General features: G+C 35.9%; 2 protein-coding genes and 1 pseudogene across 6 annotated transcripts in view; 1 reads left to right on the top strand and 2 right to left on the bottom strand.

The window, feature by feature from the left end:
- LOC140819432 (uncharacterized) overlaps positions 1 to 22607 on the top strand; it is a gene marked incomplete at its 3' end in the record, with an annotated part of 61182 nt that overhangs the window by 6626 nt on the left and 31949 nt on the right. The window lies entirely within an intron of this gene.
- On the bottom strand, positions 4053 to 7297 carry LOC140819430 (berberine bridge enzyme-like 22; annotated as a pseudogene).
- On the bottom strand, positions 14644 to 16308 carry LOC140819745 (dolichol-phosphate mannose synthase subunit 3-like). 5 transcript variants are annotated; one of them, XM_073179935.1, is made up of 3 exons: positions 16104 to 16308; positions 14888 to 15065; positions 14644 to 14813 (listed from the first exon to the last, which is right to left on the bottom strand). In XM_073179935.1, exons 2-3 carry the CDS (start codon positions 14987 to 14989, stop codon positions 14733 to 14735), a joined length of 183 nt encoding a protein of 60 aa, XP_073036036.1. In that variant the 5' UTR covers positions 14990 to 15065; positions 16104 to 16308; the 3' UTR covers positions 14644 to 14732. The 5 variants fall into 5 exon arrangements, with proteins under 5 accessions (XP_073036036.1, XP_073036034.1, XP_073036035.1 ...); XM_073179933.1 differs by having other exon boundaries at positions 14646 to 14813; positions 14888 to 15000; XM_073179934.1 differs by lacking the exon at positions 16104 to 16308 and adding an exon at positions 15096 to 15448 and having other exon boundaries at positions 14646 to 14813; positions 14888 to 15000.

Raw genomic sequence — 22607 nt, 5'->3', positions numbered from 1 at the left:
AATAATATTATATTACAAGTTAAATATTTCTGATTAGTACTGTGCGCCGTATGGTGGGAAAATGGGAATGGTAAACCCTGAAGCACATCTCCAACCTGCTCTGCTGACATAGATACTTGTTGCACTCTATCAGGGTAAAGAAGAGTAATTCTAGACCAGACCCAAATCTGCAATAACTTACAACATAAATTGTCAAATCATAAGAAAAATTAAGTAGAATAAATATAATGAGCGTAGAAGGGCAAACATACCTGCAGTATCTGAACAAACCCTAACAAATCGACCTGTAAACCCATTGATGTGTTGCACAAGCGCTATGTAAAGATATGCCAACACAGCACAACCTCAGCTTAACGTATTCACCATTTTTATGTTCTCGAGAAATTGCAAATACATAAGTTTCACGGCAGCACCTTCTGAGTCCGGATATATACAACCACCAATGATCATTAATGCCACACAACGGAAATATTGTGTCACGTCTTCTTCAGTGTTGTGATCATTAATCATATTATTTAGGCAGTGGTCTCGCAAAACGGTCAGATAAAGATGTGCACCTTTAATATGAGAAGATGTAGGCGTAAAACACAACCAAGTTGCGCAGCGCTGTTGTAACATACGGTATGTTTGTGGTACGCGGTATCTACAAATGTGATAGGCATACCATCTATATTCGACCCCCAAATAACTGCAACATCCTGTAGGGTGATTGTTGTCTCGTCAACTGTAAGGTGAAATGTGTGTGTCTCGCGACGCACTTTCTCAACTATGGCTGTAAGCAAATGATTATCATAATTTTTAATAGGACCATACTGAATGACACCATAGAAACTCATCTGTGCTATACATAGGCGGACACGGAGTTGAATCCCAACATTATGCAATCTCCAAAGACATTTGTCAGAACGACGGGGAGGTATGAGTGCATCCATTTTTTCAGCGTTGATATTATTTGAAATGTGTCTACCCCACAAATACGATACATTATTCCGTATTTTCAGTCATGTTGAAAACAAAAAATTAGGATATAACAACTATTATATTTTTTATATATATTTTGTTGATGAAAAATATAATATTTGTATATCTTTACTTTTTGTTTGCAAGATGGCTGAAAATACGGATAATGTGTCGTATTTGCGGGGTAGACACATTTCAAATAATATGAACGCTGAAAACATGGATGCATTCATACCTACCCGTCGTTCTGACAAATGTCTTTGGAGATTGCATAATGCTGGGATTCGCCTCTATGTCCGCCTATGTCTAGCACGGATGAGTTTCTATATTATCATTCAGTGTGGTCCTATTAAAAATTATGATAATCATTTGCTTACAGCCATAGTTGAGAGAGTGCATCGTGAGACACACATTTCACCTTACAGTTGACGAAACAACAATCACCCTACAGGACTTTGTACTTATTTGGGGGTTGAATATAGATTGTATGCCTATCACAGGTGTAGATACTGCGTACCACAAACATATGTTATATCAGCGCTGCACAACTTGGTTGGGTTTTACGCCTACATCTTCTAATATTAAAGGTGCACATCTTTATCTGACCATTTTGCGAGACCACTACCTAAATAATATGATTAATGATCACAACACTGAAGAAGACGTGACACAATATTTTCGTTGTGTGGCATTAATGATCATTGGTGGTTGTATATATCCGGACTCAGAAGGTGCTGCTGTGAAACTTATGTATTTGCAATTTCTCGAGAACATAAAAATGGTGAATACGTTAAGCTGAGGTTCTGCTGTGTTGGCATATCTTTACATAGCGCTTGTGCAACACATCAATGAGTTTAAAGGTCGATTTGTGTGGGTTTGTTCAGATACTGCCGGTATGTTTGCGCTTCTACGCTCATTATATTTATTCTACTTAATTTTTCTTATGATTTGACAATTACTGTTGTATGTTATTGCAGATATGGGTCTGGTCTAAAATTACTCTTCTTTACCCTGATAGAGTGCAACAAATATCTATGTCAGCAGAGCAGGCTGGAGATGTGCTTCAGGGTCTACCATTCCCAGTTTCCCACCATACGGCGCACATTACTAATCAGAAATATTTAACTTATAATATAATATTATTTTGTTATGTATTTTAATGACTATATTGTGTATTTTTTAAATAGTTGGTAGATACGTGGATTCTCTTCGACACAGACGACCTATCATTCGGTCCGTATCATGAGAGATACGCTTGACATGATGATAGAAAGGTATGTAGACAAATTATTTAGTTTTTTAAATTTTTGAATGCTTTAAATTTTTTTTCTAAATGTTATGTTAGCAACTTGTAATCTTTTTTTTTTCCATACCTGCTTCTCAACATAAGTCTTTTGAATGAATGTTTTTGAACTTACTGTTGAAATTAAAGCGAACATGTCTCAAACAAAAACGATGAACACCACGGATAGGCTTGAAGTCAGAGAGATCTTGCACTGCACTTGTTATAGCCGCATGTCTATCATATATAAGGCACACACCTCTGTACCTTTTTGTAACATGTCGTGCAACATTACTTAGGAACCAATGCCAAGACTCGTAATTTTCTTCATCAACAAACGCAATTGTTAGAGGCAAAACCTGATTATCGGCATCCAAAGTTACTGCTATGAGTAGTTTGTGCTTATACTTGGTGTACATATGGATATCATCTACACTGATTACGTTCCGACAATGTCAAAAACCATCTATACATGGTTTGAAGGCACCAAATACAAAGTTTAAAATTTTATGTGAATGATCATACGGTCGAAGTTGCTTCCAATACTCCTGGATTGTACTTCGACAAAGCACCTATATATTTAGGAAGCAAAGTTACAGAGTTTTCCCATGTGCCATAAACGATCTCCACCGCACGCCTCAAACTCTGCCATGTCTTAGCATACGATCTATCGTACCCATATTTTGCTTTAATACTTTCTTGCACATATTTAATCTCGTATGCAGGATCACAATGCACGATTTCAAAAGTGTACTGGCTATCATGTTGATGTCAAGGTTGTGGTGATCTATACCGACTTGGCTAGATATGCATGTATGATCTTCACCATATTTTGTGATCATGAAATAGCGTAATTTTTTTTTCAATGATACTCGAAGTCCCCACCCACAATCGCAATCCTTCGGACCAGTTATTGCATTTGACCTTCCAAATTGTCGCATGACTTTGGACAACGATATATTCACGTCTCAAAACTCGAACATAAAAATTCTTAAGTGAAGCTATTAAATCATTTTCGCTCTTAAAAACCATCTTCACGGCGAGGTCTGGCCTCTCAGCATTGTAAAAATTTGTTCGTGATGCTGAAGAAAGACTAAATGAATTTGGAATTTGTTCGTCATATGCTTCATTCAAAAATTGGGGAATTTCACGTAAATGTTGCTCCGGTGCATTCCAGACATCAGGACACGCGACGATGTGCCTACATTTACTTTGTCAACATGGTCATCATCTTCTCCGTCTATTGATGTAGCATACAAATCATCATCGTTATTCATGACATGATGAGAACTGTCCGCAAATAAATCATCTTGCTCATACATGTGATCTGTAATTGAGGCGGGATATTTGCAGCCCTAGTAGAACTATCAAAATGTTTAGCATTTGTGGTATTTTCTTCATCACCCCATGAATTTAAATCCAATTGTCGTGTTCTATTCGAACCCAGTGCAACATCAACTCCTGAGAGAACCGTGATATGATGATCCCAACCCCCTGGAGTAAAATCTCATTGTCATGTTCTATTCATCCCCTATGCATAGTCTTCTTCGGTGTGAGACGTGATATGGTGATCCCAATGACCAATGTCGATCTCAGAATATGTCTGAGTTGACTGTTCATCATACGTAGAAAGCCCAGCTTGATCAACAATTACTGCCATTGTTCTGTGTGGCTAGTCTTGTGAGACAGTGATAAAAGAGTGGGCCAGTGGCGCGCTTGAGTTACTCGACAACATTAAAGATTTGAGCTACAATGTTGATATAACTGTAGAATACGATACAACAGCAGGTGATCTTCCAAGATATTAACGGCATAATTGTATTCTGTGATTTATGTTCGTACAATTTTGGCCTATTAATGGTTGGAGTTGGCCTGATGCAATTTCCAACTTGCCCACATGAGGCAATTCTGTTGCAGCAGGTACGTACCAAATTTCACAGATCATACCATTATGGATCATGATTCTTGTTCTATGGTGGAAGATCTTTTGTTCCTTTAGTTTGTTAGAGGAGCCACGAGGTTCGTGTAAGAGGTACGAAAATTGAAATTCTGAAAATATGGTAGGCCATGTCATATTTGATTGATTTATTATGGAGTATGTAAAATACCTAGACAGCTAAACCTATAGAAAAATTAAGAAGGATGCCGGTTGCCCCATGCCACCGAAGATGAAAAACGGCTTGTGAGTTTCGATTACTTTACTTTTTTCTTGGGTACAAGCTGAAACTGTGTCTTGTTTTGGAGATTTCACAGTTTGTTTTGTTATGTAGGACATCATAGAAGCAAAGGAATTCTTGAAAGAGAATGGGGTCGACATCGGTTGTCATCATCAATGCTGGAATCTTGAGGGCATTTGGAGGATTCCTCTGTTCGAAAGTATCTGTTGTAGTAGGAATAATCCGCAGTTGATGAAGTTGAAGGGTTCTGATCAAGGTCCACAGTGTTGTCATCAGTGCTTGAATCTTGAGGGCATCTTGCGATGGCACACGTAGCATAGAATCCATGGTTAGGTCAGGCTCCCCTGAGCCTCACCAATAAAGAATTTGATGTGGATAACGGAAGAAAGTTAATGTAATATTTTTCACTAAAAGGATACACGACTAAATAATACAATTTTCAGAATTCTCTTCATTCAGAACAATGACAATTTTTTACTAGAAATTACACCACTTTAAGCTTCATTTTGAGTTTATTTCAAAACTGGAATGCTTAGTTCATTTTGGAAGAAATTTCGTGGATCAATCCCGCCTTTTATCTTTGCCAGTCTTTCGAAATTTCCCTTGAAATACTTTTCGCCCCACACTTTCCCCACAGTGTAGTTACAGTGCACGTCGTTTCTCCCCAAGTCGAGATCTTTGTAATTGAAGTACGCAGTTCTTGGCGACTTAGCCACATATGGAGCCATTTTTTTGTAGAGAGATCTCTTCCAAGCTAGATGCTTTTCAGCAACTTGGGCACTATTGTCACCAAACCAATTTATCAGGTATTGTATGTTGAACAAGTTTCCTTTTCTATGCGGAAAAGGGAAATCATGTTCTCCAATCTTGTCCATTACTCCTCCGAGAGGATCAATAATCATGATAGGACCATCTTCGGACAAGAACATCTTTTGTATCATCCTCCATCCCTTATCAGGAATCGGAGCCTTCAAGAAATCAGATGCCCCCTTATTGAAGAACCGGGTGTTTTTGAATTTACCGAGCAATGTATCTGCAGGCTGGTCGATTTTCCCTCCGCTGAAAAACACCGCAGATTGAATCCAGGATACCTCGTAACATTCTTTCTTGATGCATGGCATACTACTGCAGTTACTGTCTTTAACGGGTGCCCGGAAACAATCTTCGGTCTCCAGGCCGAATTCAGGGAACTGTTCTCTCAGCAGTTCTACCAGTTGCGCAGCAGGCCCTAGAAACATGCCGTTATAAGTCACCTGGACGATACTTGCGTCCCCTCAACCATTACCTATTTTCTGTACGAGGACTCGAATAAAGATATCTCTCGGGAGCTTATGTGCGGTGTTTTGCCACTTGTGGAGAAGACTTAGATCTCCAAGATCCAGTCTACGACGAAAGGAGAAAACTGTAACCTTTTCGGGGACTTGAACGAGCTTGAGTTTCCATGCGAGTATCACTCCAAAACTTGCTCCTCCACCACCCCTGAGAGCCCAAAATATTTCTTCTCCCATTGCGCTCCTATCCATGATGAAACCATCGACATCCATAAAAATAGCATCACGCACGTTATCTGATGCAAGCCCGTATTTCCTCACCAATGTTCCCAATCCTCCACCGCTGATGTGCCCCCCCAATCCCAAGCCTTTGCATAGTCCTGCAGGGAATGCATGAGTCTTGCTCTTATTGGCGATCTGATAGTATAACTGTCCCAAAGTGGCCCCTGCCTGAACCCAGACCGTTTCGTCTGTAAGATTAACGTCGATGGAGTTGAGATTGGCAAGATCAATCATGACAAAAGGGGACTTGGAGTGGACAGAGAGGCCTTCATAATCATGGCCACCACTCTTGACCCGGATTTGGATACCGAGCTTTTTGCTGCAGCGAATGGCAGCCTGAATATCAGTTTCTTCGAGGGGTGCCATGATTAGAAATGGTCTTTCTCTAGTCTCATTGAACCATCTTGGATTTTGCGACGCCAATTCCAGGAGCGATATGTATTTAGAAGACTCTGGGGTGTAAATATTTTGCATAATCTCAGCACGACCTGTTGATTGGAGTGACAAGCATTTGAGAAAGACTCTTCTCTCTTCGACTTGGGATGTAGCTTTCCATGAAACTGAAAGGAAAAGAATGGAAGACATAAAGATTGCAATGCTTCCCATTTTCACTTTGATATGAAGATTCACAACACATTACACAGTTTAAAAGATTTGAGTGAAAATGGTTACTATTTGTAAACCATTAATGGACACCATTAATAAGTAGTAATTGCAATTAAAGAATCAGTAACAGAACTAAAACTTTTATGTAATTGTTATAATCCACATGAAATCTAAAAATTTAGCATCGAATAATCTCCACTATAAAGTTGGATGTGAAACTTTTATGTTCATTTCGATGATGTTCGGCGAAATCTTTCCTCTGCCAAACAACAGGTTTATGCAGGGAACAGATGGATTCAATAACTTGCAGATAATGCAAATGGGATGTTTTCTTGAATCAACTTCTTACAAAACTGACTTCGATTCTGTGTTACCTCAAAGCTGCATACAACTTCGATTCTTATTCGAATCTACCAAGTTGTTTATTTGTAAACTGCCAAGTGCCTTAAGTTTTATTTCCGAAACTTTTATCAACATACATTAATCGTGAAGTGATATAATACCCATCGAAGGGGTCTAAAAAACTAGTCCTCGGGTCGGGATCGTGGCCAGAACCATATGAAAGAGAGCTCTTGCCCAGAAATTTCATTTTGAATCATCTAAAAATTCTACTTATCAAGCTTGTTTAGAGGCACAAAATTTCCTATAATCACTGTTGCAGAAGTTGGAACAGGCTCAATCAAGAAAATAGAAGAAAATATATATATCCGAGGAAATTTTGTTGTAACATCTCGAAAATCTGAAGGTCCACGAGAACCACATGCATGCAAGTTATTAAATTTTTTGATATTTTATTAAATTGTTTTAAAGCAGTAAATGCATGTTTATTTCATTAATTATGTGTTTAATTCTTTTTATGCATTTTATCTTTTTATGCATTTTATACATAATTAATGCATGATAGGATCTAATTCATGAAATTCATGCATTAGAATTTCTAGATGCATTTCACGTTTAAACGAGGATCGGAGACCGGAGAATTTTCAGGAAAATAATTTTACTATACGATTTATTTTTATAAATTAAGTTAAGGTATTTTTAAGGGTATTTCTCAAAATTGGGATTTTATTTGGGTATTTTTACTCGCAGGACTTTATTTTTAACGGTACGCAAATTTTATCGAATCGGGAGACTTTTTAATGGTTCGGCTATTATTTTGAAAATCGTTTCAACACGAAATATTTTTCGGGAGTGAGTTTGGGCTTAATGGGCCTGCTTTTGAGTTTATAGGGCTTAATTATCTTTTTAATCTTTAATTAAACAATTTAGGCCCATTAACTAATATTTTATCTATATAATTAACCACCTAAACTCAATTAACCTAAACCTAAATTCTTAACAGCCGACACCCCCTCTCCCAGCTGCTCTCTCTCGGTTTCAGTGTTGTTCTTCAACAAAAAACCGTCGGTGGTCTTTTGTTCTTGCTAAGGGAGCTTCAATCCTCTCGTTTTTTATCATCAAACACCATAAGGCACGCATTTGTACCATTATTTCTGCATCATCTACGTCTTATACTATCGTGTGTATATATATGTATGAGGATTTTTCGATCCAGCCATACAAAGGGGATTTTTCAGTTTTTTTGTTCAATACATGCATCATGGGTTCACTACTCACGTTTTCTGTGATCTGTGTTGTAAAGGGGCTGCTGGTGTAGTGTTTCAGGGTCGTTTCTGTCAAATGTTCGAGTGGTATAGCTGCTGGAAGCGTGGATGGTCGAGAGGTGAGAAATATATGTTGGTTCGGTGATGGGTGGGTCGAGGTAGGGAGGCTTCGGCTGTGCATGGGTTCGAACCCAGCCACATTTCAGATCGTGTTGAGTCTAGGAAGATGTTGGACATGAGCCATGGGTGTTTGGTTGAGAGAGAAGTCGGTCGTGGGAGACAGAGCTTAGCCGAGAAGAAATGGGTTAGGCTTGGCCGTTTTATGCCAAGGTTTCGTGCAGCAGCTGTTGTTTGGTTTTGGCTTAGTTTAGGAGGGGTCATTAGGTTCCTAATGGTGTGTTTTAAAGGGTGGATAGTTGGTGGGATTAGATAGGACCGAAAGGTTGTGAGTCGGGGGACATGTGTTGTCATGAGATTATGGAATAAGGATGGCCGAGAGTTTGTCTTTTTTTTTTGTATCCTTCAGCCGAAAGTTTTGGAGCTATTATTAGAGTATTAGGGGCCTTTTATTGTTTTTAAGATATGGTAAAAATTTGGGAAAAATTTGATTAAGTTTCGAGTCGATTCGGGTTAAAAACCGGGACCCCGGTCCAAGTTCTTAAACGAGTCGGTTAAGTTCTTATTTTGGCTCGAGTTTACGTCTAAGATTACTTATAAAAATGTTTTTGGGACATTTTAAGGATTTTGGTAAGCTTCGCATCAATTTTAGAGGTCCAGGGTTGAAACGAAAATTTTTGGGTTTCCGAGGGCAAAATGATCATTTTGCACCCGGGGTGAGATTTTGGTCATGGCAGCGCCCTGAGCACAAATTTATGATATTTTAAATGTTTATGCATCATGTTTACGATTTTTACGCAATTATGATAAATACGGTGCATGCTTGGTTTAAAGTAATGATTTTTAAGCTCATGAAATGTATGTTGATTATATTATTTTTCACTGTTGTGTGCTACGTATATGTACTTGTTATTACTGGTACATGTGTGTTGAGTCTTTAGACTCACTAGGCGTGTGTGATGCAGGTGTGCATTTTGATAAAGGGATCGAAGGTGCCGAAGACTGGGTAGGCAGGCGGGATGTGCGGTGACACGACCCGAGGACCATTATTTTTCCGCATATTTATTTATGAGATTGAGAGGAGTTAAACATTTTTATATATTGATGATATTACGATTTTTACACGTTTACGTTTACGTTGAGTTTGTATAACGTTAAATATTTTTTAAACTGCGATATTCTTGTTGGCAAATGAATACGGTTATTTTTAAGTGTTACTTTGTAATTGCGAGCTTTAAAAAAAAAATATTTCCGCACTTTTAAAACTAGTAGACATTCCGCACTTTTAAAACTAGTAGACGTTTCATTTGTGATTTAACAGTTCGAGGGCAAAATGGTTACCCCATTTAATGGCGGAGAAACGATGACAAAGAAGTTGATGTTGGGTTGTGCATATCTTGGTTTGGCCTATGCTACATGAGCTTCTGGTGTGATTTTATACGGAGTAGATCTCTTGTGAGACGGTCTCACGAATCTCTATCTGTGAGACGGTCAATCGTACCGATATTCACAATAAAAAGTAATACTCTTAGCATAAAAAGTAATACTTTTTCATGGATTACCCAAATAAGATATCTGTCTCACAAAATACGACCCGTGAGACCGTCTCACACAAGTTTTTGCCTTTTATATGAGCACATTAATTGATGTTTTGAATTCAAATAAAAATTCTTGTAAGGATCCACATGAAGTTTTTGCATAAAATCATATCAGGTGTAGCATAAGTCGAACTCACATATCTCCTTCACAGGTTACTTAACAAAAATCAAATATTATGATCAGTATAATATAAATGAATGAAAACTGTATAAAAAGAAGTTAATATTTATCACGTCCTTTTTTTTTTTTGAAGCTATGTCCTTTTCTTCCTAGAAGAACTAAATTAGATAGTAATTTTTTGTTTTAATCTTTCTTTTACTTTCACTCAAAATTTTCAATTTTAAATATTTTTTGCTCTTTTTAAAATATATTATAATTATTTTTTTTTCTTTCTATTTTTGATTCTTTTTTGACATTTTGTTTACCTGGTTTGTTTTGAAAATAAAACATATTTTATGTTTCAATTTTGGTTCTTTTCGCATGCTCGATTCGTCAATTTTCATCGATACTCGAACAAGATTAAAAATTTGTGTTTTGTTTTCGTCATCATTCAATTCTACCAAAAAACATCGAATTTTCATTAATGTGGTAAACACTTGGTTCTGCAAATAAGAAAGATGGAAAAAAATTATAATATATTTTAAAAGGAGCAAAAAATATTTAAAAATAAAATTTTTGAGTGAGAGTAAAAAAAAAAGATTAAAACAAAAAATCCAAAAAAATTATAAAAAATTTTAAAAATATTTATAAAAGCTTTTAAAAAAAAAAATTGTGGCACAACATCCTCTACTGTGGGGATGCCACAGTAGAGGATCCTGGTCCAACATTTGTGGAGCTCGTCACATAATAGATACTAGTAAAAGAAGCACATCCGTTGTATGTATTATTATTATTATTATTTTCAATTTGATCAAATTATACTAAACAATTAAAACGAAATTATTTTCAATTTAGAAGAGTTGTTCGATTTAAAAAAAAAATTACTTAGATTTTTTTCGATTTAAAATGTTTTGTTGCAACACAAATTTCAACTTAGAGGGTGTTTGACGAAACATATTTAAAACAATTTATAAGCTCAATGAAAATAAATATTGTAGTTAATTATAATAATAATTAATGATAATAATAGTAATAATTATTAATTAATTAGAGTACACAAATATGATACAATACACAAGTATTATTATCATCATCGTCGTCGTCGTCGTCAAAGTCTTACTATAGGGTGTATATATATTATGTATATATAGTTTTTTTACCCTTTAGGCGCCAATAGGTGTTCATTTTCTAAACTTTTTTGTTCTAAAACACACCATCGAATTTCTAAACCATACCCTTATTTTCTAAAAAGCATTTTCCCTTTTTTCAATGTTGTGTCCATGTTGGAATTTTAGTGTTAATTATAAATATTTAAATGTCATCGATTAAATAAGTAATACATTGATGATTTAGAGTAAGAATTGACTTAAGAACTTAATTGTCACGATATTATTGTGTCGATATCATATATGATATTTCTGGTTCGTTGAGAGGACAAATTAAAAATAACCAATATTTTGAGAGAATACGCATGATATTGTTTAATTAGAAAAGATGGTTTTGGTCCAAATCTGTAGAACGTTGTTTACAGTTTTCAACCTAATTCATTGTTTTTCATTGGTATCATAGCATTCTATTTCAAATTCTTAAAAAAGTTTTGTTTCAGTGTATTCATGTTTATGAATATTTTTTTTTTTTGGAAATCTTCTGAGTATTGCGTATATGGATTATGAATTTTTGAATCTGATTGTTGTGGAGACCAAATCAAAGACCGATATTTTTTTATGAGTGTGTCTCATGTGAGACTATCTTACGGATCTTAATCTGTTAGACGGATCAACCCTACTCATATTCACAGTAAAAAGTAATACTCTTAGCATAAAAAGTAATATTTTTTCATGGATGATCCAAATAAGAGATCTGTCTCACAAAATACGACCCGTGAGACCGTCTCACACAAATTTTTGTCTTTTTTTATTATTATGGATACAAATGTTAAAGCCATGTTTATATGGTTCAATATTGGGATTATATATCAAAACAGAACTGAGATAAAAATCGAAGTTTAATTTTGTTTATATCATCCAATTTATATAATAATATTTAGTGAATTAAGTATATTTTTGTTAGTTTTTTAGTTGATTACTATTATAATTTTAATTCATTTAGATTTTATAGTTAAAGGTTTATCAATCAAATTAACTAAAAAGTTAATAAATTATATTTTAAAATATTCTTTAATTACTAATTTTAATAATTGTCTATATCGAACTATTTTAGTAGAAATCGAATAGGATAGTTCTGTCCTATACTGGAACAACTAAGATCAATCAAAAATTGAAAGGAAACATACTCTCATATATGATGGATACAATCTGTTACAGAAACATTGAAAGTGTAGTCAAAGGTAATCCGAGTTTCCATGGCTATTTACAAAAACGCTATTTTCGGTAAATAGCAATTTGCGTTATAGGAAAAGCTGCGTTTTTGGTTTTATGTGTTTGTTTGTTTTTTTGCGATTTTGATTTTTCACGTTTAGTATGATGTCGACAATTTTAGTCAATTTTCCGACGTGACACCAACGATTCGCAACAATCAGATTCAGAAATTCATAATCCATATATGACAATTCGTAATCGCAGATTCAGAAATTTTAGTCAATTATGATGTCGGCATTGAAAATATACGACGATTATAGCAGAAGCAAGTGTCGCAATAACCATGAAGTCCTCTGTCGCAACAAATCGGACAACAGTAAAAAACGTCGAGGTTTTGTATCTTGGTGTTACTAAGAAGCTGGATTAAAAGTTTCCGATAAGTCGTCACCAATATGTAAAAACAACTCGATTTCTTAACTGTACTCATCCACGGTTGATGAACTTAAAGGGTTCTGATCAAGGTCCAGAGTGTTGTCATCAGTGCTTGAATCTTGAGAGCATCTCGCCATTGACGTGTCACGCAGAGTAGAACATGGTTGGGTCAGGATTATTACAATGTAATAATTTTTCATTTAGTAGATACTTAATTACAATGACACAACACATTATTATCTTCATTTATAAAAATATTAATCTTAGCATTTCTTGTAATCACTTGTCATACCTTGTTCATAGCTCATACATTATCAAATTATTGAATGTTAACTTGTAATCAGAACAAAAAAAAAATATATTTGATCTTTCAAAATGTGAAATATATAGCACCAATGATCTTGTCGAAAAATATAAGGAATTTTATACTATATTGGATCATAATGAATATTATAAATTCAGCGCAAATCCTAAGAGTTAAATTAGTAGATATAAATTAGTTTTTTTCCTCAAATTTACACTTTTTGATCTCTTTGTGTGGCTCCACGAACAATTTTTACATTAAAAAATAAAAATTTTTATGGTTCGGATCTAATAAGAGATTCGTGTTTGACTCATGAAATCATCTCCTATGAATTTTTGTGTTTTCGGAAAAAAAAACATTGAAATTTATTTACTTATTTTATTTATTTGACTAATCAATTATTATTGTTAGAATATTTTTCGTTGGGTTTCTTGTTTTATCCATAATTAAGATAATGTGATTGTAATATATAATCAATCGATGAAAATAGAAGATGTATTAAAAATATATACACGAACATTTATTATATATAAATTGTAATTTAGAACATAAATAAAAAAGCATAGTGCAATAATTTATTATGTGTTCAAATTTTTTTCTGGTTTGATCTTCACAAATGACATATTTTGTATGTCATTTCTAGTTTTAACTTATCTATTTCTCTTTGTGAAAGGAGAAATCTCGTCATCGTCTTATATCAGGATTTGTGTACTTCTTTTGACATCATCAACTAAATTCTTTTTGTTTTGTTGGCTTCGAGACTTGGACGTAGGTACCTGTTTTTTGTTTTTTCTCTTTACAAAAACAACAATCTTGTTATCATCCATCTAAATTTGTTCATTTGCACGGTCATACTCTATTTTTTGAGTCTCAATTGTTTTTTGCTCCGAGATTTGGTGGCGTGACCTTGTTTGCTCACCATATATTTAAGTTGTCTGATTCGGTGCATGGTGGGGTTTAGAAATATTGTAGTAGTGTATATAGTGTTCTAAAAGGCGTCACCTTGGATCGTCTAGGCGTTATGCAGTTGTCCATTGCTCCGATTTTTAGACAGTTGATATTATCTCTGGGTGTTGTTAAATTAATTGATCGTCTAAACCTCCTAATTGCAACTTAGGTGGCTCAAAATCCGCTTCGGCGGCCTCGTAGATTAATATATAATAATTCTAAATTTTTTAAAAAATATTATCTGATATATTTCTCCACCAATTTGTATCAAATAAAGATAAAGAGTATGTTATAATTTTGTGTTAGAATTAGATAAAGATGAATTATTGGAGAAATATTAAGATGAACACAAAGAATTAGATATTTTGGCTAAAAAAAAACTATCTAGGCGGTCGTCTAAACATTTTTTATGGCGGATGACCGCCCGTCCACCAGCCCACCACCTATCGTTTTTTAGAACACTGACTAAACGTGGATCTCAATCGGAACCCTTTCTAAATGGGATGGATCAACAATTAATTTTTAATTGACATCCAACTTTATAGTGGAGATTATTCCATGCTATATTTTAAAATTTCATGTGGAGTATAACAATAACATAAATTTTTTAGTTCTGTTACTGATTCATTAATTGCAGTTATTTACTTATTAATGGTACTGTCCATTAATGGTTTCAAGGAAATTACAAATAGTAACCATTTTCACTCAAATCTTTGAAACTGTGTCTTCATATCTAAGTTGGAAATTGCATCAGGCCAACTCCAACCATTAATAGGCCATAGCATCCAAGGGATACAATGAAGTACAGAGGCAGCTGTTACGCGTAAATGAAAAGAATGAAACAGAATGTATGATCAAATAATACAAGAGAGATTGTAAGAAGCTTACCAACCAAGTGTAGCTCCTTGGAATTATGGATGCCTGAAGCAGGCAAACCCAAAGAGCTGACAGGGTTACCAGCAATGTCAAAATCTTTACAATGTGCTTCATTGGATCTGCAACTAAAAAATTGATTCACTCCAATCTTTCTAAGCAATTGTACGGACATAAATCACAAAATACAATTCTGCAGTTAATATCTTGGAAGATCAGACACCTGCTGTTGTATCGTATTATACAGTTATAACAACATTGTAACTCGAATCTTTAATGTTGTCGGGTAACTCAAGCGCCACTGGCCCACTCTTTTATCACTGTCTCACAAGACTAGCCACACAGAACAATGGCAGTAATTGTTGATCATATGAAATCAACAATCTCTCCCAACAATTGCTCGTAAAACTAATGAAAATTGAGCAGATAACTTTAACTCTAAACACCACTTATAGGATCATTCATGCCACACAGGACCAAATGTGATACTAATGGCAATGATGTAATTCAAATCTTAACCACACAATATTTGGAACATTATGTTTCAATCAGTGTATTACATAAACAGTCAAACAAGACATTGAGCTCAAACATACCCAACATATCTTGTGTGGGAGAAGTTGGAGAAGCTATGCGACTCGTTTACTCAGTTTTAGACCCACTAAAACCACCCTTAACCCTTAAAAATTTGCATTACCGTAAGAAGGGATAATAAGTATGCCTGTAGTGTCACTAACCCTTCCCATGCCTGCATGTTCCAAGGAGAAAATCAATGCTATAGTGCAATGACTAAACTTCAGATGGCAGCTTAACTTCATATTAAAGGCACATTACTCGAGCAAACACGAGCAAATAATTCCATTCTAATTCCCATCTCTTAATGATAGATCTAATGCTAGACAAAATTTCACATCAAAACATTTCAAAATCCCATTTCATATTATACATCTGATAAAGATAAAAAAAAATTATAAACCAACAAAGATCAAATCTTTCTTAAGAACCGAAATCCGGATAAATACCTTCACTAAAAGAAATCAACAAATAAGTGCAAGTCTGATTCGCAAATGGAAAAAGTCAAAACCAGTATTTCCACAAAAAGAATCCTACCCAGAAAAAAAAAATCAAGAAAAATTAACAATGCCCCTCAGGATCAAAACAAAAAACTGAATAACTACAAGCTAAACCACAGGGAAATAAAATTTTACCAACTCAAACAAAGGAGGTGTACCTTAAAGAATGCAGAAAGAAGCTAACACGAGGGCGTCGATAGCATATACAAATGATGGGCTTCTTTTGGTGCGGGAACCCAATTCGATGAGAAGAATCTTATAGGGTGGCGGAAGTAGTGGTGGCGCCGCCGTGTTTGAGCGGAAGGCTTTCCATTTTTCTTTTTCGTTCTTTTTAAGTTTATATCGTTTCATTCATTAATTCTTAATTTTTTATATTATCTACTTTATATGTATTTGTAACATTTAATTATCATTTACAATGACAACCTATATTACATATTTTTGTGTAAAAAATTCTACCTACTATATTTAAATTTAAAAATAGTTTTTAACAATAAAAAATTTACTTGGGTAGAATAATTTTGAAACCTTATTTCAACAGTTACAATTTATATTGAGCAGCTTTCTTGTGAGACGGTCTCACGAATAATTATCTGTGAGACGGGTCAATCCTATCGATATTCACAATAAAAAGTAATACTCTTAGCATAAAAAGTAATACTTTTTCATGAATTATCCAAATAAGATATATGTCTCATAATATACGACTCGTGAGACTGTCTCACACAATTTTTTTACCATTTATAATTGTTAAAAAAATTGCAATTTATATATTGCGAAATATAATTAATCTTCTATGTAAAACCCGGAAATTTAGAGTATCGTGATCTCATCAGAATAATATTAGATTAATTATTTGATGGTGTAATCTTGGATATTAGTATTAAAATCATTCAGAATATAAGATATTTTTGGGTTATCAATCTAAGGATTTATTAAGGAATTTCGAATATTCGCAGATAAATGTCTAAGATTTAAGTGGAGATTGAGATACCGGGATAAAAGATTTAAATTTCGAACAATATCACGGATAGATATATCACGATTCGAGATAAAAGATTTGAGTCAGATTTCAACGCGATATCACTCGATCCAGATAGCAGCCAACCCCTATAAATAAGAGAGCCACCTGACTCAAAAATCACACCTAAAATTCTCTCAAAATTTCGAGAATCTCCTCTAGTCTTCTTAGGAATTTTCAAGTACAGCGAAGCGCTGCCGCCGCCCAGCCAGAGAAGTAGGAATTTCGAAAATTCCTGTGCAAGTAACCTTAGCGATTAACGTTTTCTTTTCTTCAAGAATTCAAGGTAAGTGGGCTGTTTTAAATTTCGGTTTTTATGCTTATGAATTTTCGATTTTTGGTTTAAAAATGCGGTCGAGTACCGTCGTTTTGTCTATAAGTTTTTACGAAAGTTGGTACGTTTATGTTTGACACTGTGAGAATTCTCTGAAAGTGGGTGGAATTCCAACATATGGCCCTTAACAGTGGGATAGAACTGTTTTACGGCCTCGCCCCCTTAGACGATTAAAACTTAGGGACTGACGTCAGTAAACCATGAAAGGTGAAAAATCGCAGTGTCGCAGTGTTATTATGTTATGAATATGATGTTACGATTATGAAAAGAATGTTATGTTATGATTCGAAAATGTTATAAAACTTTTATGTTGTGTTCAAAGTCCCCCATTTACTGAGTATTCCCAAAATACTCACCCCCATTACAACCCTCCCCAGATAAAAACGAAGAACAGGTTGAAGAAGAAGAGTCCGAGCAGTTTTGGAGTTGGTGATTCGCAAGAATAGTAGTAGATTTTATTCCGAATTTTCTAATTTAAAGAATTGTAAGACGCTTCCGCATTATTTACTATTTCGTTGGATTTCGATATTGTAAAGACAATCGTTATTTTATCTGAAATTATGAAATAAACTGGTTTTCGGTTTATACTGTGCTACGAGGCTGGTTGTTTTTTAATTGTGTGATTGATAAACAACGCCGATGTCGACTAACCCCGGTCTCGGGGCGTGACATTTTAGTGGTATCAGAGCCGCCAGGTTCATAATCCGAGTGGAAAAAAAAAAAATTCGGAACTTTTTCGGAATTCTGGCCAAACAGGGCCTTAGCGCGCGCCACCGCGTTTCCGACGATTCCGGCTGCTTCCAGTACCCGTTCTATGATCGGCGACCAGTTCCAGAATCGTCTTGAAGAGACGAACTAAAGCCCTCAAACAATTTCAGATTTAGTGTTCCGATGCAACGGGTATTTTCCGGCGAACAGCGCCCGCGCACGCCGCCGCTTTCGTCGCCGATTCCGGCGCCCTCCGGTACTATTTTTTCGTTAGGCGACCAGTTCCAAAACCGCCTCGACGAGACGAACAAAAGCCCTTAATCAATTTTATATTTCGTGTTGGTGTGAAACCGGAATTTCAGATCTACGAAATTTGCCTATGAACCCTAAATGCCGAAATTCTTATTGTCCAATTACCCTACCAATACGACTCAGATTTTAAATTAATTTTACCCAAACGATGCACAATCCATGGGTAACTTTTCCCAGGAATTCATTTTGGGATCGGATTAACCAATCAGAAACACCCAATTTCGAGTGAGTCCACCGATTTCTCGCGAGTTCCGACCAAATTAGATAGTTTTCCGACCGATTCTGGCCGTGCCACCACCGGTTCCGTGAACCTAACGCCGTCGCCGACACACGCCTTTACTCCGATCATACTCCGGTGAGTCAACCCGGCGAGTCAACTCGGCTGAGTCAACGAGTCAGACCGCTAGCTTGTGTCCTTCGATTTTTTTCGTAGGAAACTCCGATTTCGATTCCGTCAACTGTTCTGGAATCCTCTCAACATACTCTTCGAATCCATATGTCCATCTCAAAACTTTTTATTTTTGGAAGTTTTCGAATTTTAAATTATTTTCATATACTTGACTCTTATTCAGTACGATTTTTGTTTTCTTTAGATTGGTCATGTTTTTCTTTTAGAAATCAATAAAAATTTGTTCTATTTGATTCATTGATTTCCATTCTATTTCAGCACAATCTATTGTATGAATTTTACCCATGCAACAAACTCTTAAAACTTGCAATCTGTAGGAAATGGCCGGCAGACCCCCTAGACAGAACCGCAACCCGCGTTATGCTAATACTGACCGTGAAGGCGGACAAGAGAACGAGCAAGGGAATGGACCCCCGCCGGCAGTCAACTTAAGCCGAGCTGATCTTATGGCCATAGCCACCATTGTGGCGACAACACTGCAAGGGTTGGGAAACCAGAACGCCAATCAGCCACCACCACCTCCACCACCAAATGGAGTCAAGTTCCATTATGAATCGCTCCGCAAGAACAGGTGTCCGACATTCAGAGGGGACGCCGATCCTGAAGTTGGCCAGAATTGGCTAAAGAGCGTCGAGACTCAGTTGAGGCTATTGTAAGTTCCAGAGGCACTCAACAAAGTTGATGTGATCGTGCCTTTCCTAGAAGACAGAGCAGCCAAATGGTGGGAAGCAGTCTCGCCAGCCATGACCGCCACAGGACCAGTCACATGGCAGAACTTCCGAGAAACTTTTCTGAGACAGTACTATCCGGCGGAAGTCAGATTGCAGAAGTTGAATGAATTTGAAAATCTTACTCAAGCCTCAGATATGTCAGTGGTAGAGTACACCTCTCAGTTCAATGCCCTCGGATCTTATGCTCCAGCAATCATGGCAGACGAAGTTTTGAAATTGCACCGCTTCAAGAAGGGATTGAACAGCAGGATCCAATCAGCACTAGCAGTCTACCAACCCGTGAATTTTTCAGATCTTATGGGCGCAGCTATCCGAGCTGAAACTGACATCCAGCGCAGAGAGAAGGAATTCAAGAACAAAAGGCATATGAATAATCAGTCCTCATGCAGCGATCAGACTTTCAAGAAGCCTAACCAGTCTGGTGAACCATCTAAAGGGCCTCCGCCTACCTCAAGTTACCAGAATATTAAGCCCTGCCCAACTTGTCACTTACGACACCTGGGAGAATGCCGAAGAAACAGTGGTGTATGCTTCGGATGTGGGAAAGCGGGACACCGAATTGCCGAATGTCCTACTGCCGCCAACCAGGCAGCCGGGCCCAACAAGGGAACTGGACCAAATACAGGAGCTAACCCCAACAAGCCAAGGGAAGGCAAGCCTAACGCTAGGGTCTTCGCTATGACTCAAGAAGAGGTCGACGACGCCAATGAAGTCGTTTCAGGTACCATCCTAATTCAAAAAAGTGCCTGATTATGAGTTATTTGATTGTGGTGCTACACATTCCTTAGTATCTAAGAGATTTGCTAAGAAACTAAGATTTAAGCCGAATCACTAGCTGAACATTTCGAATAACCACACCGAAAGAGAAGCCACGTTGGAGCTAGAAGAAAGGATGAGAAACCAATACCCGTACCTCTTCATAGACCAAGTCAACCCAAGTTTCGAGGACGAAACTTCCCATAAGGAAGGAGGGATGTAAAACCCGGAAATTTAGAGTATCGTGATCTCATCAGAATAATATTAGATTAATTATTTGATGGTGTAATCTTGGATATTAATATTAAAATCATTCAGAATATAAGATATTTTTGGGTTATCAATCTAAGGATTTATTAAGGAATTTCGAATATTCGCAGATAAATGTCTAAGATTTAAGTGGAGATTGAGATACCGGGATAAAAGATTTAAATTTCGAACAATATCACGGATAGATATATCACGATTCGAGATAAAAGATTTGAGTCAGATTTCAACGCGATATCACTCGATCCAGATAGCAGCCAACCCCTATAAATAAGAGAGCCACCTGACTCAAAAATCACACCTAAAATTCTCTCAAAATTTCGAGAATCTCCTCTAGTCTTCTTAGGAATTTTCAAGTACAGCGAAGCGCTGTCGCCGCCCAGCCAGAGAAGTAGGAATTTCGAAAATTCCTGTGCAAGTAACCTTAGCGATTAACGTTTTCTTTTCTTCAAGAATTCAAGGTAAGTGGGCTGTTTTAAATTTCGGTTTTTATGCTTATGAATTTTCAGTTTTTGGTTTAAAAATGCGGTCGAGTACCGTCGTTTTGTCTATAAGTTTTTACGAAAGTTGGTACGTTTATGTTTGACACTGTGAGAATTCTCTGAAAGTGGGTGGAATTCCAACATATGGCCCTTAACAGTGGGATAGAACTGTTTTACGGTCTCGCCCCCTTAGAGGATTAAAACTTAGGGACTGACGTCAGTAAACCATGAAAGGTGAAAAATTGCAGTGTCGCAGTGTTATTATGTTATGAATATGATGTTACGATTATGAAAAGAATGCTATGTTATGATTCGAAAATGTTATAAAACTTTTATGTTGTGTTCAAAGTCCCCCATTTACTGAGTATTCCAAAAATACTCACCCCCCTTACAACCCTCCCCAGATAAAAACGAAGAACATGTTGAAGAAGAAGAGTCCGAGCAGTTTTGGGGTTGGTGATTCGCAAGAATAGTAGTAGATTTTATTCCGAATTTTCTAATTTAAAGAATTGTAAGACGCTTCCGCATTATTTACTATTTCGTTGGATTTCGATATTGTAAAGACAATCGTTATTTTATCTGAAATTATGAAATAAACTGGTTTTCGGTTTATACTGTGCTACGAGGCTGGTTGTTTTTTAATTGTGTGATTGATAAACAACGCCGATGTCGACTAACCCCGGTCTCGGGGCGTGACATTCTATTTGCAATTTATGGAGGAAATGATTGAATTTTCATATCCTCTTTGAATATTGTATTGTTTAATTATATTTGAATTTTTTTAATCTATTTTATGTATAGAAAGCAGCATGTGCGTTACACAAAGTTTCTCGATGATTTAATGCCCAAGTTAATTTTGTGTAGTAGACTTAAACTTAAATCAAATAGTATATTATTATCCATAAGATAATGTGATTGTAATATATAATCAATCAATGAAAATAAAAGATGTATTAAAAATATATACATGAACATTTATTATACATAAATTGTAATTTAGAACATAAATAAAAAAGAAATAAAAAAGCATAGTGCAATAATTTATTATGTGTTCAAATTTTTTCTGGTTTGATCTTCACAAATGACATATTTTGTATGTCATTTCTAGTTTTAACTTATCTATTTCTCTTTGTGGAAGGAGAAATCTCGTCATCGTCTTATATCAGGATTTGTGTACTTCTTTTGGTATCAACTAAATTCTTTTTGTTCTGTTGGCTTCGAGACTTGGACGTAGGGACCTGTTTTTTTTGTTTTTCTCTTTACAAAAACAACAATCTTGTTATCATCCATCTAAATTTGTTCATTTGCACGGTCATACTCTATTTTTTGAGTCTCAACTGTTTTTTTGCTCTGAGATTTGGTGGCATGACCTTGTTTTGTTGAACTTATCCTACTTTCATCAATGTGGTTTGAGGAATTTTTTGTTGAATTACCTGATTTTTTGAGTTTTGCAAGGACTTTCTGAAAATTTTCAACTATAATAGGATAAGTTGCATTATTAGTCTGAGTCTTTTTATTAAACTTCAAAATAAATTTGTATTCACCTTTTTTCTGGAGTTAATAAGTGTGATTTGAACTAACCTCGTCGACTGAGTTGATATATCTTTAATTGGACAACCAATAAAAGCAGCCGTCACTCTTC

The sequence above is a fragment of the Primulina eburnea genome, chromosome 18, assembly GCF_022965805.1.
Source record: "Primulina eburnea isolate SZY01 chromosome 18, ASM2296580v1, whole genome shotgun sequence".
NCBI lineage: Eukaryota > Viridiplantae > Streptophyta > Magnoliopsida > Lamiales > Gesneriaceae > Primulina > Primulina eburnea.
This window is presented reverse-complemented; position numbering and strand designations above follow the sequence as displayed.

Excerpts from the sequence above, each read along its gene's own strand:
- LOC140819745 (XM_073179935.1), bottom strand. The coding sequence starts at position 14,989 with ATGAAGCACATTGTAAAGATTTTGACATTGCTGGTAACCCTGTCAGCT. Across the intron at positions 14,814-14,887 it reads CAAGGAGCTACACTTGGTTG|CTGCCTCTGTACTTCATTGT; the intron begins GTAAGCTTCTTA and ends TACGCGTAACAG.